The 18,540-nt window shown below is 62.2% G+C and overlaps 1 protein-coding gene across 11 annotated transcripts in view; it reads left to right on the forward strand.

Moving 5' to 3' along the window:
* Nucleotides 1-18,540, forward strand: part of PCBP3 (poly(rC) binding protein 3) — a 398,007-nt gene that overhangs the window by 362,475 nt on the left and 16,992 nt on the right. For 9 of the 11 annotated variants that reach the window (XM_058296363.2, XM_058296370.2, XM_058296366.2 and 6 more), the window contains 8 exons: nucleotides 4,818-4,972; nucleotides 7,076-7,099; nucleotides 8,240-8,272; nucleotides 8,670-8,786; nucleotides 9,257-9,388; nucleotides 10,168-10,296; nucleotides 12,280-12,423; nucleotides 15,922-15,963. In XM_058296363.2, the coding sequence (XP_058152346.1) occupies nucleotides 4,818-4,972; nucleotides 7,076-7,099; nucleotides 8,240-8,272; nucleotides 8,670-8,786; nucleotides 9,257-9,388; nucleotides 10,168-10,296; nucleotides 12,280-12,423; nucleotides 15,922-15,963 (776 nt within the window). The remainder of the gene's footprint in view (nucleotides 1-4,817; nucleotides 4,973-7,075; nucleotides 7,100-8,239; nucleotides 8,273-8,669; nucleotides 8,787-9,256; nucleotides 9,389-10,167; nucleotides 10,297-12,279; nucleotides 12,424-15,921; nucleotides 15,964-18,540) is intronic. The other 2 variants (XM_058296367.2, XM_058296368.2) reach the window with 1 other exon arrangement.

Genomic DNA, 18,540 nt, shown 5'->3' on the forward strand with positions numbered 1-18,540 from the left:
AGTGAAAACTTAAGTTTTTAAGAATATTATACAATCCCTAAATATATAAATAACATGTAAATTTAACCAAGAGGATTAGGAAACTCCTTCAATTTTACAACACTCCCCGAACATTTCTCATGTAATTTGTAGTACATTAAATGAAACCATATTTTGTAAGATTCTTGAAAGTATTTTACTTAAGATTAAATAATGAACAGCTTCCACATTTTTGCTATAATACACAGTACTCATGAATAAACTTCCCAATTATTTTATGAAATCTAAGATTCCCAAAGGAATCAAGATTATATTCCCCCTACCACCACCTTAATATGCAGATTGAGATGGCATCTGACAGTTTTCTCCATTATGAAGTTACTTTTTGTTATCAATATCAACTCATAGATTTCTTCATAATAATGGCTTCCCAGAATCAGCCATTTACATTGAAATCCTTCAGTTTAGAAAATGCTGTTACAAACAATGTCCTCTAACCTCTTAAAAGCATTTATAAACATATACTACACCTCAAGGCAAATTTCACCTTTAAATAAGCTTTTTTTTTTTTTAAAGATTTATTTATTTATTTCTCTCCCCTCCCCCCCCACCCCGGCTGTCTGTTCTCTGTGTCTATTTACTGCGTCTTTGTCCGCTTCCGTTGTTGTCAGCGGCACGGGAATCTGTGTTTCTTTTTGTTGCGTCACCTTGCTGCGTCAACTCTCCATGTGTGTGGCGCCATTCCTGGGCAGGCTGCACCCTCCTTCGCGCTGGGCGGCTCTCCCCTCGGGCGCACTCCTTGCACGTGGGGCCCCCCCTGGGTGGCACGGCACTGCTTGCGCGCATCAGCACTGCACATGGGCCAGCTCCACACGGGTCAAGGAGGCCCGGGGTTTGAACCGTGGACCTCCCATGTGGTAGACGGACGCCCTAACCACTGGGCCAAGTCCGCCGCCTAAATAAGCTTTTTAAATTACAGTCAGCAACAAATGAAATTTCCTTTTATAAGCTCTCTACAGCTTTTCAGATCCATCAGGTTTGTCCTACTGTTTTCTCCCTCATGAAAACCAGCCGTTTTATCTTAGGACAAAAACACTTTGGAAGATCAGCAGTTTCCAAAAAACTTCAACACACACCTACCAATTGACCCAACTTTTTCACTCCTGAGGGAGCTGAGAGCCTGTTTCCACACGAGGAATTGTGCACTGGTATTCATAGCAGTTTTAGTCATAATAACCCCAAACTGAAAACAACCCCATGTTCCTCAGTGGATAATGGAAAATCTAACTGTGGTTTAGCTGTGTAATGGACTAATACGCAGCAGTGAAAAGAAACAAACTATTGATACACTCAGCAAACAGCATGGATAATCTTCAAAAAAAAATGGTGCTGAGAGAAGCCAGACAGGACGGTGCCATTTGTGTAAAATCCCAGAGAGTCCAGGCCGAGCTCTAGAGATGGAAAGTAGGTCAGGGGCTGCCGGGGGTCAGGGCAGGCGGGTAGAGTGGGGGTGTGCCAGGGGCCGGAGGGACGTAGTGGACACGTCTGGGTGATTGGTGGGTGCGCGTGTGCCAGGGCCTATCTGGTATCCGCTTTACAAGCGTACGGTTACTGTCCATGGTACTTTAAAAAGCCACACACACCCCCGGATGGGCCCAGCCCTGCTGCCGGGGGGCGGACACCCCTTCGCCGGGCAGCCTCCTCCCTCTGGGGGCCCAGCCCCTCCTCCTGCCTGAGCCCTGAGCCTCTGCCCCCCTGGCTTCTCCCGCTCCACCTTGCTGGCCTGTCTCGCGGCCTCAAGCACGCTGGCCAGCGGGGCTCCTGGAAGCAGGCCCTGAGCCAGCAGCATTGTGTTGGTTTGGGGGTGCCCTTGGGAGTGGGACAGCATGGAGGCCGAGGTTAGGCCTGGAGCTGCCCACAGCACCCCAGGGGGCTGGGCCGGCCGCAGAGCCATTCCGGCACAGGCCCAGGTTGCCGGTCTTCCTCCCCTGGCCACGGCTAGTCTCTGGCCGTGGGCCACCCTGGGAAGGCTGTGGACAGGAAGGCTCTGGGGTCCCCCGGGCCAATGGGCTCTGCCGCGGGGCCACAGCGGCCAGGAGAGCCAGCCCTTCCCTGCGAGGCCCCTGGGAGACCCCGACCCCCCGAGCGCCCTCCCCCCCTCCTGCTGTGCTCTCAGCCCCTGGCGCTTCCTCCACGGCACGCGCCGTTGTCTGGCAGCCGCACCATGAACGCCTGGACTGGCCTTCTAGTCCAGCCCCACTGTCCAAGATGTCGGGGACAGGGAGTTGATGCCCTGAGAAGGAGCCGTTGACTCAAGACCCGGCAGTGGTGCGGTGGCTTTGGGGTAAGGCCTCCAGGTCCAGGGGACGGAGCCTGTGCTGGGGGGACGGCACAGGCTGGTGGGCCATTGGGGCCTGGGCCCCTGCCGGGAGGGCTTCGCCTTCCCTCTGCAAGGGTGGGGGTGATTTCCGACTCTGGGAGCAGATGGAGGGAGCAGGAGGACAGGGTCACCCTGTGTCTTTGTGTCCACTGTGGGATTGGTGGGTGAGCTGGAACAGGGAGGGGGGGTCACAGCGGCTCTGGAGCTTGGCCTGAGCAACTGGACGGCAGGAAAGCCGAGGGGGAGGCGGGCCCTGAGGGTGGCAGGCCAGATTGGAGGCTGCCAGGGCCCCACGTGGCTAGGCCCTGGGGCTGGAGGGCAGCATCCAACGGAGGCTCGCCTGGGGACTGGGTCGGCACAGACCTGTGAAGCCACAGGCCGGCTGGGTCGCTGGACGTGTGATGGCCCCCGGGCCTCTGCCCGGTCAGGACTATGCCAGATCCCAGCACCCAGGAGCACAGGGGAGGGCCTCGCCCCCTCTGGAAGGCCATGCATGGGGAGGGGCTTGGGATTCCAGTGTCCTCTGAGGAGCTGCCGTCCGATCTGGCTTCTGGGTGACCACTGCCCCCAGGACTCCTTACCTCTTGGATACTATGTACAGCCACAGGTTCCAATGCCGCCTTCGTGCGAAACCACTTTACCCCTTTCTCCCTCGTGCCTCAAAGCTGCCCCTGGACACCATGGGTGCGCCCGGTGTGAGCCCAGAGGAGGGCCCGGGCACTGCCCTCGGCTGCCCTGGAGGACCGAGTGCCCAGGGCCTGGCAAGGACAGGCTGAGCACGGGGGAGGACTGCCCGCCCGGCCAAGAGCTTAGGCAGCAGCCAAGGAGCCCCGGCGGGGGCTGGAGCAGCGGGTGCTGCGTACTCAGGAGCCGGTGGCCTGCCCAGTGCCTCCACCATCCGGAGGAGGCCCCCCTCGAGCTCAGGCTCTGCTGGCCGAGACAAGAGAGGGTGCTGGCCAGAGGCAGCCGGCTGACCCGCCTGGTGTGTGCTTGGTTTTATGCTTTGTGTTTATATTTTTCTTTTAGCACATTTCTCAGCAGAAATAACTGGATGAGGAAAAAAATTTTGCCTCAGCTTTTCAACAATGCTCGGTCCTCACGTGTGGTGCACTGGTCTTGGCGGTTTAAGTCACGGGTTGCAGCCTGCCTGCGCCTGCTCTAGTCTTTATCGACAAGCAGAGGAAGGGCTGTGCTCTTCTAGACGTGTCTGGGGAGCTCAGGGCGGCCCCGTGGGCCGGGGGCTGCGGCACTCGCGGCCCGGCACGACCAAGGCCCCTTGGTGTCGGCGCTTGAGGGACAGACACCCTGGAACTGTGCACCCCAGGCCCCAGGCACCTGCTCCTCCCATGGCCCCGAGCCCAGCGCCAAGGGCCGTCCTGCGCCTTCTCTGCAGGCCACGTGCCTGACCTCCCCTGGCCTCCCCTGGCCTCCCCTGACCTCCCCCAGCCTCCCCCAGCCTCCCTGACCTTCCCTGACCACCCCCGGCCTCCCCCGGCCTCTGCTCATGCTTGCTGGGGGATGCTCCTCACCACTCGCTGACCTCAGCTCCCTGGCAGCTGGCTCTGGGCCCCCGGGTGGGAGCAACCCCTCCTTGGCCTCTCCCTGCCCCTCAGCCACCTCAGCACAGCCGGCCCCTCGTGGGCTGCGTCAGGTCTGGAGGTCGGTGTCCCTCAGGCCCCAGGTGTCAGCCCAGCCTCCACGAGCATTTCAATCTCTGCTGAAAACCCTAACGTGGTGCCTTGGGCTAAGCTCAGAAGTCCTCAGTCGATCCAGGGCAGCGGCAGGGGACGGGGAAAGCTTGGCTGTGTGGCCGTGGGGCTGGTGGAGACTAAATGCACACTGGAAAGCCAGGTTTTCACAGAAAGGGAACGCCCCGGCCTTTATTTTCCTGGTGGTTTCTAGAGGAAAGTGAGTAGCAGTGGAGGGCCCTGGCACGGGGCGGGCGCCACTCACTGTGTGGGGGAAATGGGCAGAGCTAGACCGACGGCAGCCCACAGGCACACACGTGGCAACCACCATGAAGGCGCGTGCCCAGCGCTTTGCTGGGGGAGCTCCCACTCCCTGGAGTGGGCTCTCCTTGCCCCCTTTCAGAGAAGTGGAAACTGAGGCACCGAGGGGGGCAGTGCCAGCCCAGGGTTGCCACCGGCAGCTAGGGACCAGGGCTGGCAGAGGCTCCACGGCCCACTCCCTTAGCCCCGTGTCCCTGCTACCCAGCGGGCACCATGGCAAGTGCAAGGCAGGGGCCCAGGAAAGCCCTCACCCGCCCAGCGTGGCCCTCGTGGCACAGCAGCGAGGCCCCAGGGAGGCCGCAAGTCCCTGCGCCAGGAGGGCCGTGTGCCAGGAGGGTCTCGGGAGGCACAGGTCCCTGCGCCAGGAGGGTCCTGCGCCAGGAGGGCCACGGCTCGTGCTGGCCTTGGGGTGGCACCCTGTTTGCAACAGCTGAGCCTTCTCTTCCCAGGTGACCCCACCTGGGCCCCACCTGTCCTTCCTCACGGCCTCCTCCGTACCGTGAGCCAACACCCCCCACTGCACTTTGGGAGGAAGATGGAGTCCAAGGTCTCAGAGGGTGGCCTGAACGTGACCCTGACCATCCGCCTGCTGATGCATGGAAAGGTACGGAAAAGCAGGCACTCCACGTTGGCTGCGTTGCTCTCCACAAAGGTGTTGGGGGGACACTGCTGGGAGGGCGCAGGGCGGGCCCATCCAAGTCCTTGTTTCTTATGTTTTTCCTAAAATTTAACAGTCTCAAAGTAACAGCAATTGCAAGTACAGCCCAGATTGTGTTTTTCACTAAACCATTTGAGACTAAGGTGCCAGCCTGAGGCCCCACCTCCAGGGAGCTCGGGATATTCTCTACAAACAAGGACATTTGCCTGCTAGCCCAGAACCCAGTACAGCCCCCACCAGGCCGCGAGCACCCTCAGGTCCCAGGTGGCTTCCCCTGTGCCCGCTACGCCCTGCAGGCCGAGCCGAGCCAGTGGGCAGCACGCAGGCGTGGCTCTGGTGCCTCTAGTCTCCTTCAGTCTGGAACAACGCCTTCCCTCGGCATCTTTGACTTTCACTTTTGGAAGTTACTGTCCAGCTATTTGTGGAATGTCCCTCGTTCGGGTTTAGCAGGATGTCACAAGGAAGCAATCCTTTCCAAAGGCAAGCTTTCCATTTGTCCCGTGACTGAGGACACTTTCATTGATTGCTTGGTCAGGGCAGCGTCTGCCAGGCTCCTCCGCCGGATGGCGATTGCATTTCCATTTTAATTACTCTTTGGGGAGACACTTTGAAGCCCGGAAATGTCCCTTTTGTCGTTGGACTTTCAGCCCTTTCATTTACTCTGTATCTGCTCCGTGCAGTGGGTCCCTGTTCATCACTGTCTCCCCTTCACCTCAATACTCAGATGGTCCGTCTGGCCAGCGGGAGCCCCTGCAGGCTGCCCGGCGTCGTTCTGACCGCGCCCCTGCTGCTCAGCTCTGCCTCGCCCCCTGGCACGCGCTGCCCCCGCCTCGCTCTGGCACGCGCTGCCCCCGCCTCGCTGTGTGCTTTCGCTCCCATCCTGAGCTCAGCCGCTTCGGCGGGGGCCGGGTTTCTGCCGGGGGAGGGTGGTGTTTCGGAAGCGGGGCTCTGGGTGCTGGGGCTGCTCTTGCTCCTGAGGCCAGGCAGCTCCGGGCAGGGCTGGGGAATACTTGTATACACAGGCGTGCATGTGCATGTGTGTACTTAAACACGCACACGTGTGTAAACACGTTTGCATAATATTTCTCTATTTATGTATTGAAATCTGTGAGTTTGTGTCAGTCCCTCACACTCCAGTGCAGCCTGCAGGGTGCATCCCAGCCCCGTGCTCCAGCGCCTGTCACACTGCTCTGTCCTTTTCTGGGGGAGCCCCTGGGGTGAGGGACACCGAGCAGCCTTGTCCAGAGGGCCACACGAAGCTGGGGTGTGCCACGATACTGGCTGTGAAGCCCATCGGGTGACACTGCCCAGCACTGCCCTGGTGCAAGCACTGAGAGGAGGAAGTGCACTCCAGAGAGCTCCATGTGCAGGGGGGGCCCGGGGAGGGGGTGCCAGGTGCAGAAGGAGCCCGAGGAGGGGATGCCAGGTACAGAAGGAGCCCAGGGGTGCCAGGCACAGGAGGAGCCCAGGGAGGGGGGTGCCAGGTGCAGGAGGAGCCCGGGGGGTGCCAGGTGCTCAGAAGGAGCCCGGGGGTGCCAGGTACGCCCTGCCCGTTGGCTCCCACAGGCCCTGGCAGCCAGGGTGCACCACTGAGGAGAGGGTGAAAGGTGTAGAGGCCCGGCAGGCCCTGCCTCTGCGGGCAGTCTGTGTGGAGGTGCGGGTGTGGGGGCGGCGTGTCGTGGCTGGGGAGGGCCGGCCACAGGGCGCGCCCCCGTCCAGAGCCATCTGCTGGTCAGACAGCGAGGGCAGTGCTGAGTTTTCTTTCAATGTCGAGACCTGGGGCAACTCTGTTTTCACCGGCTTCTTGCACAGCTTCCCTGAGGCCTCCGGTCCTAAGTGACAGCCTCCGACTGGTCTATTTGGACAGCGCCGTTTTCAGGGGCTTGTGAGGGTCGGTGGCCCCCGCCTGGGGGAGGAGGGCACCCAGAGGTGCAGGCGCCCCGCGAGTCCTGCCCCGCTCACTGCGCCGGGGCACTGGGCGGCTTGTACGGCGTCCGCAGGTTGTCCCTCACCGCGAGGCCCTCACTCTTTCTCTGTTTTTTCCTACAGGAAGTTGGAAGCATCATTGGGAAGGTAATTGCCGAATGAAGGCCCCGCTCCACCAGGCCCCCCACGGGCAACGGGACGGGCCCTGCTCGGGCGTGGGTGCACGGTGGCCTCTATCAGGGCGCGGAGCCTCTCTCAGCGCGCCTTCCCTGGGGACCCCCACCCTGCAGCCCCTGCACGCTCCATCCTGCACACACGCCCCAGGCTCACACCGTCCTGCACACACACCCCTGCACACACGCCTCAGCTCACACGCCCCTGCATGCTCCATCCTGCACACACGCCCCAGGCTCACACCGTCCTGCACACACACCCCTGCACACACGCCTCAGCTCACATGCCCCTGCATGCTCCATCCTGCACACACACCCCTGCTCACTCTGTCCCGCATACGCCCCTGCACATACGCTCCTGCACACACTGTCCTGCACATACACTGCTGCACACACACCCCAGCTCACATGCCCCTGCACACGCCTCCCTGCACACAGCCCTGTACACGCCGCCTCTCCACACACACCTCTACAATGCTGCCCTGCACACACCCCCTGCACACACACCACTGCATACTCATACCCCTACACACACACCACCCTGTACATGCCTCCCTGCATACACACCCCTGCACATGCCGCCCCTGCACATGCTGCCCTGCACATGCCACCCCCTGCACACACGCCCCGCACACGCCACTCTGCACACCTCCCCTCCTGCACCGCTGCTCGGCCCCCATGCCGCAGCCCTGAGGCTTTCCAGAGAACACCCCGAGCCTTGTGAGACGTGGGGTGGCGCCCTGGTGCAGCCCTGGGCAGGGCCTGCATGAGCTCGGGGGCCCTGAGAATGACTGGCTTGCATTCCCGGGGGCTCCGGGCTCTTTCGTCCACGGTCTCCGCCTCTGGCCAGGGCGCTGCAGCGAACCCTTCTGGCTACAGGAGGCTGGCCCCTCACCTCGCAGGGCTGGGGAGGCAAGGGTGAGTCGAGCACCACCGGCCAGGCCCTAGGCTGCCGCTGCTGGCAATCTCACTCCAGGACAGCTGGCTTGCCTGCGCGGGATGCCCCCAGCCCTGGCAGTGCCCCCAGCACCTCGCACTGGCTGCCAACCTCTGTGCACCTTCGGAAGGGACATAAGTGACCTTCTTTCCTTTGGTGTCTAAATCTTTATTTCAGAAAGGAGAGACGGTGAAAAAGATGCGGGAAGAGGTGAGTGTGCTGGCCCTCCACGGCATCCTCTTCTGGGTGAGGATGGCAGGGCCCCGGGGCCTGGGCGACCGGGACCTGCCAAGCCCCCACCTTGCCACGGCAGTGCTGCGGTGCCCCCGGCAGGAGGGCGCCCTCCTGCACGCACCCTTCACCAGGCGGCCCGCGGGGCGGGGGCAGGCGCAGCCAGCGGCTCTGACGGCGCCGAGTAACAGCTTGTCATCGAGGGGATTGCTGAAGAGAGCATGTGGTTAGTGTTGGAAGGGCCGCCGGGCCAGCGCCAGGAGCGCGTGTGTGAGTTGTAGTGAATAAGCCCAGAGAGACCGAGCTCCTTCCTGGGCCACGACATCCCGGGCATGGTCTGCCCTGGTTGCGGGACTTGCTCACCGCCCTCCTCTAGAGCGGCGCGAGGATCAACATCTCAGAAGGAAACTGCCCGGAAAGAATTGTGACCATCACCGGCCCGACAGACGCCATCTTCAAGGCCTTCGCCATGATCGCGTACAAGTTTGAGGAGGTAAGACGTGGTGGCCCCTGAGGCTGGGCTATGTGGGGGATACAGGCAGCCGGGGGTGCGGGCGGCGGGGGGTGCGGGCGGCGGGGCGCAGGTGGCGGGGGATGAAGGCATCCAGGGGTGCAGGCGGCCAGGGGTGCAGGCAGCGGAGAATGTGGGCGGCGGGGGGTGCAGGCGGCGGGGGTGCGGGTGGCCGGGGGTGCGGGCAGCCGGGGGTGCGGGCGGCAGGGGCTGGGCCAGGGGTGCGGGCTGCGGGGGATGCAGGCGGCCGTGGGTGCAGGCGGCAGGGGGCGCAGGCATCAGGGGGTGCAGGCGGTGGGGGATGAAGGCAGCCCGGGGTGCAGGCAGCTGGAGGTGCATCCAGGGGTGCAAGCAGCCAGGGGTGCAGGTGGCCGGGGGTGCAGCCAGGGGTGCAGGCGGCTGGGGGTGCATGTGGCCGGGGGTGCAGCTTGCCGGGTGCTCTCCCTGCTCAGGACATCGTCAGCTCCATGAGCAACAGCCCTGCCACCAGCAAGCCCCCAGTGACGCTGCGGCTCGTGGTCCCGGCCAGCCAGTGCGGCTCGCTCATTGGCAAAGGTGGCTCCAAGATCAAGGAGATCCGGGAGGTACGAGCCCCCAAGCCCCAAGCGCCGGCCACACCCACTTGGGGACAGTGGGCCCAGCTGCACTGACCCCACAGCACTGGGGGGTGCCCTGCAGTGTGCACAGACCCGCACCCGGCGCCCCGGGCCTGGCAGGAGGGGCACATGCCAGGCACTCATCCGACACGGGGCTGCGCCCTGGGCAAGGGGCTGCACCCTGCCCTGCGGAGCGTGTGCTGGGCGAGCAGGGCAGGGTCGGGTGGGCTGTGTGAGCTGCCCCCAGCTCCACTGCCCCGTGATGGTGAGCCCCTCGGGGCTGTCCAGTTTCGATTTCTGGGGCACCGTGTGGCTCCCCATCGCCAGCCGGCTGTGGTTTGCAGGGCTGTGGGTGTTACGGCCGCATGTGCAGCCGACCCCAAGAGAGCCCCGACTGCGAGGACGCAGCCCTCCTGGAGGTCGTGCCTGAGGGCCGGCGCGGCACAGTCTCCCGTGAGAGCCCCGTGGCCTCGAACCCCCCCGGCTCAGGAGGCAGGGCCTGGGCGAGACAACGCCAGCACCTGGGGAGTAGCTAGGGCCCCGCGAGCAGCCGCTCCGTGCAGGGCAGGGCGGCGCCAAGACCAGACGAGACCACAGGAGCCTGGGCAGGGAGGGATGGCCGCCAGGGCACGGGGGCACGTGGGAGAGGCGACGCTGGACACTGTGGGACGTGAGGACGGGCCTGGGCCGCCCTGAGCACCTGCTGACGCTCGCCATGGCCCCACCCACTGCACACCCCTCACGCCTTCCGACGCTCTGCTTCCCAGTCCACAGGTGCGCAGGTCCAGGTGGCAGGGGACATGCTGCCCAACTCCACCGAGCGGGCGGTGACCATCTCCGGGACCCCTGACGCCATCATCCAGTGCGTCAAGCAGATCTGTGTGGTGATGCTGGAGGTACTGTCTGTCCCTGCACGGCCCTGCCCGCTGCCGTGGGGTCGCCGTGCCGGCCCTGCCCGTCACCAAGGGGTCGCGGCCTGCACAGGTGTGGCTTCCTGTGTCCTCAGCCACGGCCACAACTCCTCGGACACCTGCGAGTTCCCCGGCCCCACGGAGCAGGCGGGGCAGTCCTGAGCGTGGCCCCGGGGTGGCCGCCGTGGGGCGGGAGCTGATGGCCGCAGCACCTCGGCCGGGAGCTGGGAGGACGTGCACGGCGAGCGTTGCCGCGGGAGAGCTTAGGAGGGGGCCGGCAGCCCAGGGGGTTGGGGGAGCCTGAGGGACGCAGGCCCTGGGGGGAGGCGGGCGGGCCGAAGGGGCGGCGCAGGCCGTGCTGCCCAGGAGGGCAGGGCGGGGGCGGCGGGGGCGTGCGGGCTGCCCGGGCAGGAAGCAGGGGCGAGAGTCAAGAGTGAGGCGGGAGGAGGGCGCCCGGCTGCCCCCAAAGCAGCCTCTCTCGAAGTTCTGGAGAAAAGCTCTGAAATTTAAATTGAAAATTTAATTAAGTTGAAGTAATTTAAGTTGACTTTAAAAACGAAGTAAACTCCCAAAGCTGTGAGTTGCCTGTCTCTCTTCCTGAGTTAAAAATCAAGGAATCCAGGAATCCCGCCTTAAGCCTAGGCTCTGGCAGCTCTGCCAGCGGCTGCCCCCGAAGCCCCGGGAGCGCAGGCCTCCGCCGCGCAGCCACGTGCGCCCGCACCGCCCCGGGAGCGCAGGCCTCTGCCACGCAGCCACATGCGCCCGCACTGCCCGGGCCTGCTGCCCACGATTCCCCGCAGGAAGTGCACCTCCATGGGTGGACTCCAGAGCCTTTTCTTTTTTTATGCTTGTCTAGGTGTTAAAACCCCACATTTAACTCTTAAAAATATGTTTTTGTTTAGTTTTTGTTCTCCTGGAGTATAATATTTTGTGAAGTCAAAAATAATTTTTCTAAATATTCTCATTCTGAAAGCGTCCCTGCGAACCGCTGAGTGACGGTTCCCCGCTGTCCCCTCCGTGCTGCTGCCAGGCCTCCTGGCTCGCACCCCCGGGGAGGTGGCCACCCAGAGGTGCTTACAGCCGAGAACGGGATTTGGTTTTACCAGACTTCCCAGAATTTTCCCAGAATCTGTCATTTCCAGAATTTCAGAGTAGCCCTGATGGCCGTCCTCACCGTGCCTCTCCACGTTCAGTCACAGTCTGTGAGCTTTTTAAAAACAACTCCTTTATATTTACTTTAAAAAGTGAGGGTGGAGGCACCACGCTTTCCTAGGTGGGGCCCTCAGAGGGCCCCTGGGTGTGCAGGCCTGTGCTGGGGAGAGCGCAGGGTCAGCAGGGGACGCGAGCCAGCGGGGCCAGGCGCCCACACGCCTGCCTGAGCTGGGGGCGTCCTCGAGTCCTGACACGGGGCAGTGGTCGCGGTGGGCATCGCACCCCAGCAGAGGGTGCTCGCAGCACGTGGAGAATAGGGTGGTCGCGGGGCGGTGACGGGACTGTGGTGGGGGTGGAGGCAGGGGCAGTGAGGGGGCGGTGACAGGGAACTTGGTGGGGGTGGTGGGGGTGACGGGACAGTGAGGGGGTGGGGATGGAGGCGGGGATGGGGACAGTGAGGGGGCAGTGATGGAGGCGGGGATGGGGACAGTGAGGGGACGGTGACAGGGGCGGTGACAGGGTGGCCATGGGATCGGGAAAGTTGGGATGGTGACAAGGTGACGGGGAGGTGGTGTGGGCGGTGTCGGGGCGGCCGCGGCATGGTGTGCCTCGTGGCTCGTCTGGGCGCCGGGGCTGTGGGCAGCAGCTGGTCTCTCTGGAGCATCCAGGACTCAACATCTGCCTCGACGCCGCTAGGAGGCCCTCGCCAGGAGCTGCCACTGCAGGGCCGGCGGGTGGCCCATGAGGCGGGTGGGCAGGAGGCGGCCCCTGCGCCTGCTCTAACGCGCTCTCTCCCTCTCCTGTCCCTTCTCCTAGTCCCCACCGAAAGGTGCCACCATCCCCTACCGCCCAAAGCCCGCCTCCACCCCTGTCATTTTTGCAGGTGGTCAGGTAAGAGCCGACCCGCTCGCGGCCTCCACTGCCAACCTCAGCCTTTTACTGCAGCACCCGCCGCTGCCTGTTAGTGCTCTCAGGTTTTCTTGCCCCCTGCATGCCTCCCTCGCCCTGCACCGGACGCAGAGCTCTTCGCGGTCCCCACTGGGGTGGGGGCGACCAGGGGTGTGGACCCGCGTGGCTGGCAGCGGGCCAGGACCCCAGCACAGGCTGGCGCTGCCCCAGGGCACGGCGCTCAGCGCGCAGGCGTCGAGCCTGGCCAGCCCTCTCCACGCCAGGCCCCCGCTCAGCAGGGCTGCTCCTGGGTCTGCCCGGCTGCAGCGTCTTGCTGGCACTGCCCCAGATCCAGCGCTAGGATCGTGGCTGTCGGTGCCAGGGAGGTCAAGGGCACGCCAGGCTTTTCTGACTCACGTGTGAGCAAATGTACCCCGGGGTACGTCTCCTCAGTTTCCCACCAGCGCGTCCCTCCCAGGAGCACAGGCGTGAAGGGGGTGCCAGGACGCTCGGGGGGGGGGGGGCGGGGCACGCTCTCACCCCTGCCCGTGACCCCACAGCCCCAAGCAGGCAGGGGGACACCAGCGGGGGCAGCCCAGGCTCTCACACCTGCCTGCTGCGTCCTGGCACCACTGACTGCCTTCCCTCCTGCCCAGACGCGGCCTGGGACGGGCAAGAGTTGCAGAAGAATGTGTGCCCCCAACTGGCCTAGAAAGGCCTGCGATAAGGCGAGGGGGGATCACAGCACCCCTTCAGCCTGGCACGAGGGCAGCCCCTGCAGGGCTGGGCAGCCACGGGGCGGGCGCTCCTGTCATCACAGGCCACCAGCAGCCAGGGACTTGGGACACACCAGCCAGGTGGTCGACCTCGAAGAGCTCTGGGTCCAGTCGGTCACGACGTGTGTCTTTATTCAGGGAGGTGCCCAGGTTGGGGAGCAGAATGGGACAGGAAAAGAAAAGGGGCAAAATTGTCCCCCATCTTTTATCTATAGGGGAATCTTACCCGGTTTTTTTTATTTGTTTACACATTGGGTGAAGGGACAGGAAGTCTGTTCCATTTGCCAAGGTTTGGGGTGCTTTCCCCTCGCCCCGAGTGTCGCTGCGAGAACTGAGCTGGGCCTGGCCTTGGCCTCCCTGTGGTGCTCCCGCCCGCCTGCCCCTCCCTCCCGAGCCGCCGTGCTTGGAGGGAGCCTCTGCCCAGGCACAGTGCGCCCCCAGACGCAGGCAGCAAGGCCCGGGGGGGGCTCCCTGTGGGGCCCCGGGGCCTGGGGGCGGTGTGTGGACAGGGCCTCCTTGGTGCCATTTCCACTGCGGCCCAGGTTCCTGCTGGGTCCCTGGCCAGTTCCGGGCTGGACGCGGCCTCAGCGCACGAGCAAATCCGTCACGCGTCGTGTGCAGTGCGGGAAGTGTGCTCAGAGACGAATGAGGGTGTCAGGCCACCACAGCTGCAGGGCCAGCGGTGCCCCAGCGGGCGGTCGGGAGCCCTGAGGGTCTCAGCCAGCTGCCCCCGGGGCCCTCCCAGCCAGGGCTCCGTCCTCCATCCGAGAGACAGGGACAGCACGGCCAGCCCTCCCGGATAGGGTCCACGTCATGTCCCTGAGTCGTCAGCCATCACACACCAGGCGCCCGTGCCCTTGGGGCGAGCCAGGCGGGCGTCAGTCTTGGTTCACGGGCGCTCGGGCCTCTTCCCTGGGAGCTCCTCGGCCGGGAAGCCAGGAGGGCAGCTCAGGAATGAGGCTGAGCCGTGGCCTGGGGCAGCCCCGGCTCCTCCACACTGACCCCTCACGGCCCGAGTGTAGGATTAACGGCAAAATGGAAGCTTGGAGCTGAGAATTGCCCTGACTTCCTCCTGTCCAGCTGGACGTGGCAGAGAGCACGAGAATGCCCGGGGGCGGGAAGCCTGGCCCTGCCTGGTCTCCGCCCCGCAGCCGGCGCCTGCTGTGGGCAGCTCGTCCAGGCGTCCCCTCAGGTCCCCCGCTGCCATGGTCAGCCCTGCAAGGAGCACAGCCTTTGGAGCTGGAGCCCTTCCTGCAGCGGTTTCACGTGGGCCTGTCGGTGTCTATTTAGAGACGACTGTCTCCAGAAAGCTTCTTACACAGTCAGAATAGAACTAGAAACCATAACCAGAAATAGAATGAAAGATCGCCAGAGAATTAAAATGGGGTGGGGGGAGAGAGTGATCTTGTCAGAAGGGCCGCCAAGTCACACAGACCGCCTGGCCCCGCTCCGTGGTGCCATGGAAGCTGCCCGTGATGGCACCCTACAGAATAAGGACCCCTCTCCTCCCCGCGGTGACATTGCTAGAGCTGCTACGTCTTCTCCTGCCACTACCCACAGAGCAGAGGCAAACCAGGGGGGAAGGCCTCCCCACAGAGCAGCCACGCGCATCGCACGTGACCGATGGCCTTCTACCCCAGGGCTGGGGCTGCGCGGGAGGAAGCAGGTTTTCCGCACTCTTAGAAGTGTCGCCCTTCTCCCTGGGGTCTGCGGCGGCAGAGCACAGGCCTAGGACTCCCTGCGTGGGCCTGGCATGCAGAGCGCCGGGGGAGTGGGAAGAGGTCTGCCCACGAGCATGCGAGCAGGGGCAGGCAGGGCGCAGCGCCCGCAACGGTCACAGGTCCTCGGGGGCTGCAGGGCTGCACTCCTTTTTTTTGGCCATGAATTTCTCAGTCACCAAAAAGCCTCTTACCTGTGGGGCCTGGTGGTCCTGTCCGCTGCCCCTTCGAAGGCGGGGGCCGGCCTGGTGGGGCCCCACTGACACGTGGACCACCAGGGAGGGGGTGGGCTGCCGGGCACCCCACTCTAGTTTCTCCAAGTACCTAATTTTGAAAGCAAGGGAAACACTGAAGCATAAATGAGGCCCCGGCGACCTCCCCTGCCCCTGGGGAGGCCGTGTCTGGAACTGCTGCCCCCGCTTTGTCTGCAGGGCACGGCACCCGAGTACTTGGGGAGAAAGGTGAAGGGGGGCGACTCTGCAACTGATCTGCATCTGTTCTTTAATATGGCTTTTGAAATATTGCTTTTGGCCACCTTTAAAACTTTGCTTTCTCGTTTGGTTTTATTGAGATAAATATTTCTTACACGTGTTTATTCACTCCCGCGGGAGGTGGGGGGTGGTTAAATGTTCAAAAGCTTAACGATAGAGACCCTATTGCTGGGGTAGAGGGGAGGCACGTTTCTTAGAGTGTTTCTTTCAAGAAAAGCGGAGGAACGAGTCAGAACATTCCACACCAAATTGCCGCTTCCAACCCAGGGCCTCGGCCAAGCTCAGTTCTCTGCAGCCCTCAGGAGAAGGGGCTTGGGGCTCCCCTCGGGGTTCACTGCCGGTCACGAAGGCGCCTGGGGGAGCCCTGCCTCGCAGGATGCCCCTCCCAGGCCCCACACCCACGCCTGGGCCAATTGCCATTTGTCCCGAGCTGGTGGGACCGTGGGGACGGGCGTGTGCAGGGCACAGCCAGCCGGGGGCCTTCCCGGCCACCCGCACACGTGCGCCCTGCCCACGGCCATCTCACGCGGGGCGCCACGGCGGCAGCCCCGGGGCCCTGGCACTAACGGCAGCTCTCCTCCACAGGCCTACACCATCCAGGGCCAGTACGCCATCCCGCACCCGGACGTGAGTCTGCCCCTGCTCCCTCGTGCTTCCCTCTGCCCCGGCCGGCTCGCATGCTCCGGTCCCTCCTAGTAGAAAGCTGCGCCAGGCCACTGACGCTGTTTTCTGGACACACCTGGCCTCAAGTGCCTTCGGCCGCCTCGTACTCACTCACGCTGTGGCCTCGGCCTCAGTGGCTGCAGTCCACGGTCTCCTCGTGACCCACGGGGTCGCTCACTGTCTCCATGGTGGGCAGGTGTAGACGCGGGCACCTGAGGAGTAGATGCTCCATTACCAAACGCGCTTCTGAAAATGCGCAAGCGGGTACCGAGCGCCGGGGGCAGCACGTGCCGTTCCGTTCCCCTTTCAGAGCCAAATTGAGAGGTGGGATCCACTGTGTACGGAGCCCCGGGCACAGGCGAGTGGCCAGAGCAGGCCTTGTTTTCACGCAAAAACGCAGCCTGGGGCACTTACGCCTCAACGCGCCTGCCCCAGGCCACCAGGGTGGGTGGGCCTCGAGCTCCTCCCTTGCATCTCGATGGCATCTCTTGATTGCATTAAAGTGGAGGGTCAGTGCTGGACGTGACGACACCCTCAAGTAAACTGTAGAGAGAAGCCACCGGAAGGCACTTGCCTGCATGCACTGGTCGGAAGAGCCTGCGGTGAGGGGGGAGCGCAGGGCAGCAGCCCCGACTGAAGGGCTTGTGCATACGCCGGGGTCTCTGCGGGGGGAGGGAGGGAGGGCCATACCGCCTCCCTGAAGGAAGGGGGCGGAAGGCGGCGCACCGCTAGGCTGCGTCCCCCACAAGGCTGCCTGCGTTCCCTGTAGGAGCCTCCTCACTGCCCTAAACCACTTGGGGTCCCTGCAGCCACCTCCCAGAGGGGTCCCGGCCTGGCCCGAGCTGGGCGCTCCTGGGCCCCGGAAGAACCCTGCGGGCAGGGAGGGGCCTGGGGTGAGGGCAGGCTGGCCTCTGGGCGCTCCTGCCTCCTGCTTGTCCGCACAGAATTAGGGGGTCGTTAGGACCTGAAGTGACCCCAGACTCAGCCCGAGGCCCCCAGCCCGTCTGCCCCGGAGGCTGCTTCTCAAGTCCTGCTTTTAGGCCTTGGGTGATGATTGCCATAACCGAATAACCCTCGAGCCTCTGCCACGCCCCCAGGGCTGCAGCACCCCTGCCCCCCGGTGTGGCCTGTGTGCCATCGGCAGTGGTGACAAGAAGCCGACCCTGATGCCAGAGGAGGACGGCACAGCTGTCCCACGCAGGCCCTGCGTGGGGACACGGGTGCTGTCAGGCTCGCTCCAGACCCCGCCCCACAACTCCGAGTCACTAAGGAATCTTCTGGAAACCTTTCTGGCTCCAGGCACGGGGATGCCCTTTCCCCAGGCTGGAACCGACTGATTCCAGGAAAGGTGCTAGAACCGGTGACCGCGGCGAGCAGGTGGAGGGCCCTGTGCAGGCAGGCTGGAGGGCTCCAGATCGCAAGCCCGCGGAAGGGACCAGGAGGCCACAGCCGTCGCGGAGTGCTGGGTGTGGGGAGGCCCTGGACATCTGAAGACGTGCACCTGCCCAGAAGGCTGAGGCCCAGCTGGTCGAGATGTTAGAGCTCTGTGACCTGATAGCCGTGTTGCCTGTGACAGCAATTTAAACACTTGGTCATTTATCGGGAAACGATTTTCTGTGCAAGGAATTCTATTTTCTTATGCCGATGTCATGTGATTGGGTGAGCAGCTGTTATTAATAAAACAGTGGAAACTTTCTTAAATGCTTTCTTTTGCAGGCATATAAAAGGGAAGACTTGGACCCACTTAGATAATCACTCTTCCCTTTTAAATAAAAATAAAAAGAATGTTTAGGAGCATAGGTGATGGTTGGGAGGACAGTTTTTATCCAAGTTTCATATTTAGTAGAAATTTTTAAAGTCTTAATTTCTTAGAACCCAAATATAATTTTAGGAAATACTAATAAATATTAATTTTATAATATTGAAAATGCAATTTAAATATCTCAACCCAAATTGCTGGCACATACATTTTATAGTATTAATGTAATCTTACTGAGATTCATGGGCCCATAAATCAGACACATAGACTGTATTTTTTAAATCATAGTATTTGTTTATCTAGAACTAAAATGTACATATTGTGGTACTCTATTTAAAAGGATGCTTTCTACTTTGTAATTATTTAACAATCTGACGCGCCACCCCCCAGGGTTGCCAATTTACCTCCGAATTCTCGGCATACGAATCGTGGTGTCGTACTAAGAGCCCTGGGAAGGCGCTGTGCGTGGCTGTGCAGGCGTTCTGAGGAGACAGCATACAGCCGGACGGTGGAGAGCGCTTTGGAGTGCTCAAAGGACATCCGCACCATCCCTGTCGCTGGGCTGCCTCGTCAGGGACTCTGCTTCCTCAGGAGCCACCCACGTGTCCTGGGAGCCAGGTCGCCCTGCACAAGCGAGCAGACCCCCGACACCTGGAACACCCCAGAGCCACACACAGGGAGGAGGCTGCGCTCTCCCGTCATGCTCCTGCCACTGGGATTACATGTGCACTTACGCAAAGGAGTTGTTTCCTTCTGGGAGAAATTAACCAACTTTGATAATA

Source organism: Dasypus novemcinctus, chromosome 4 (assembly GCF_030445035.2).
Source record: "Dasypus novemcinctus isolate mDasNov1 chromosome 4, mDasNov1.1.hap2, whole genome shotgun sequence".
In the NCBI taxonomy this organism is placed as follows: Eukaryota; Metazoa; Chordata; class Mammalia; order Cingulata; family Dasypodidae; genus Dasypus; species Dasypus novemcinctus.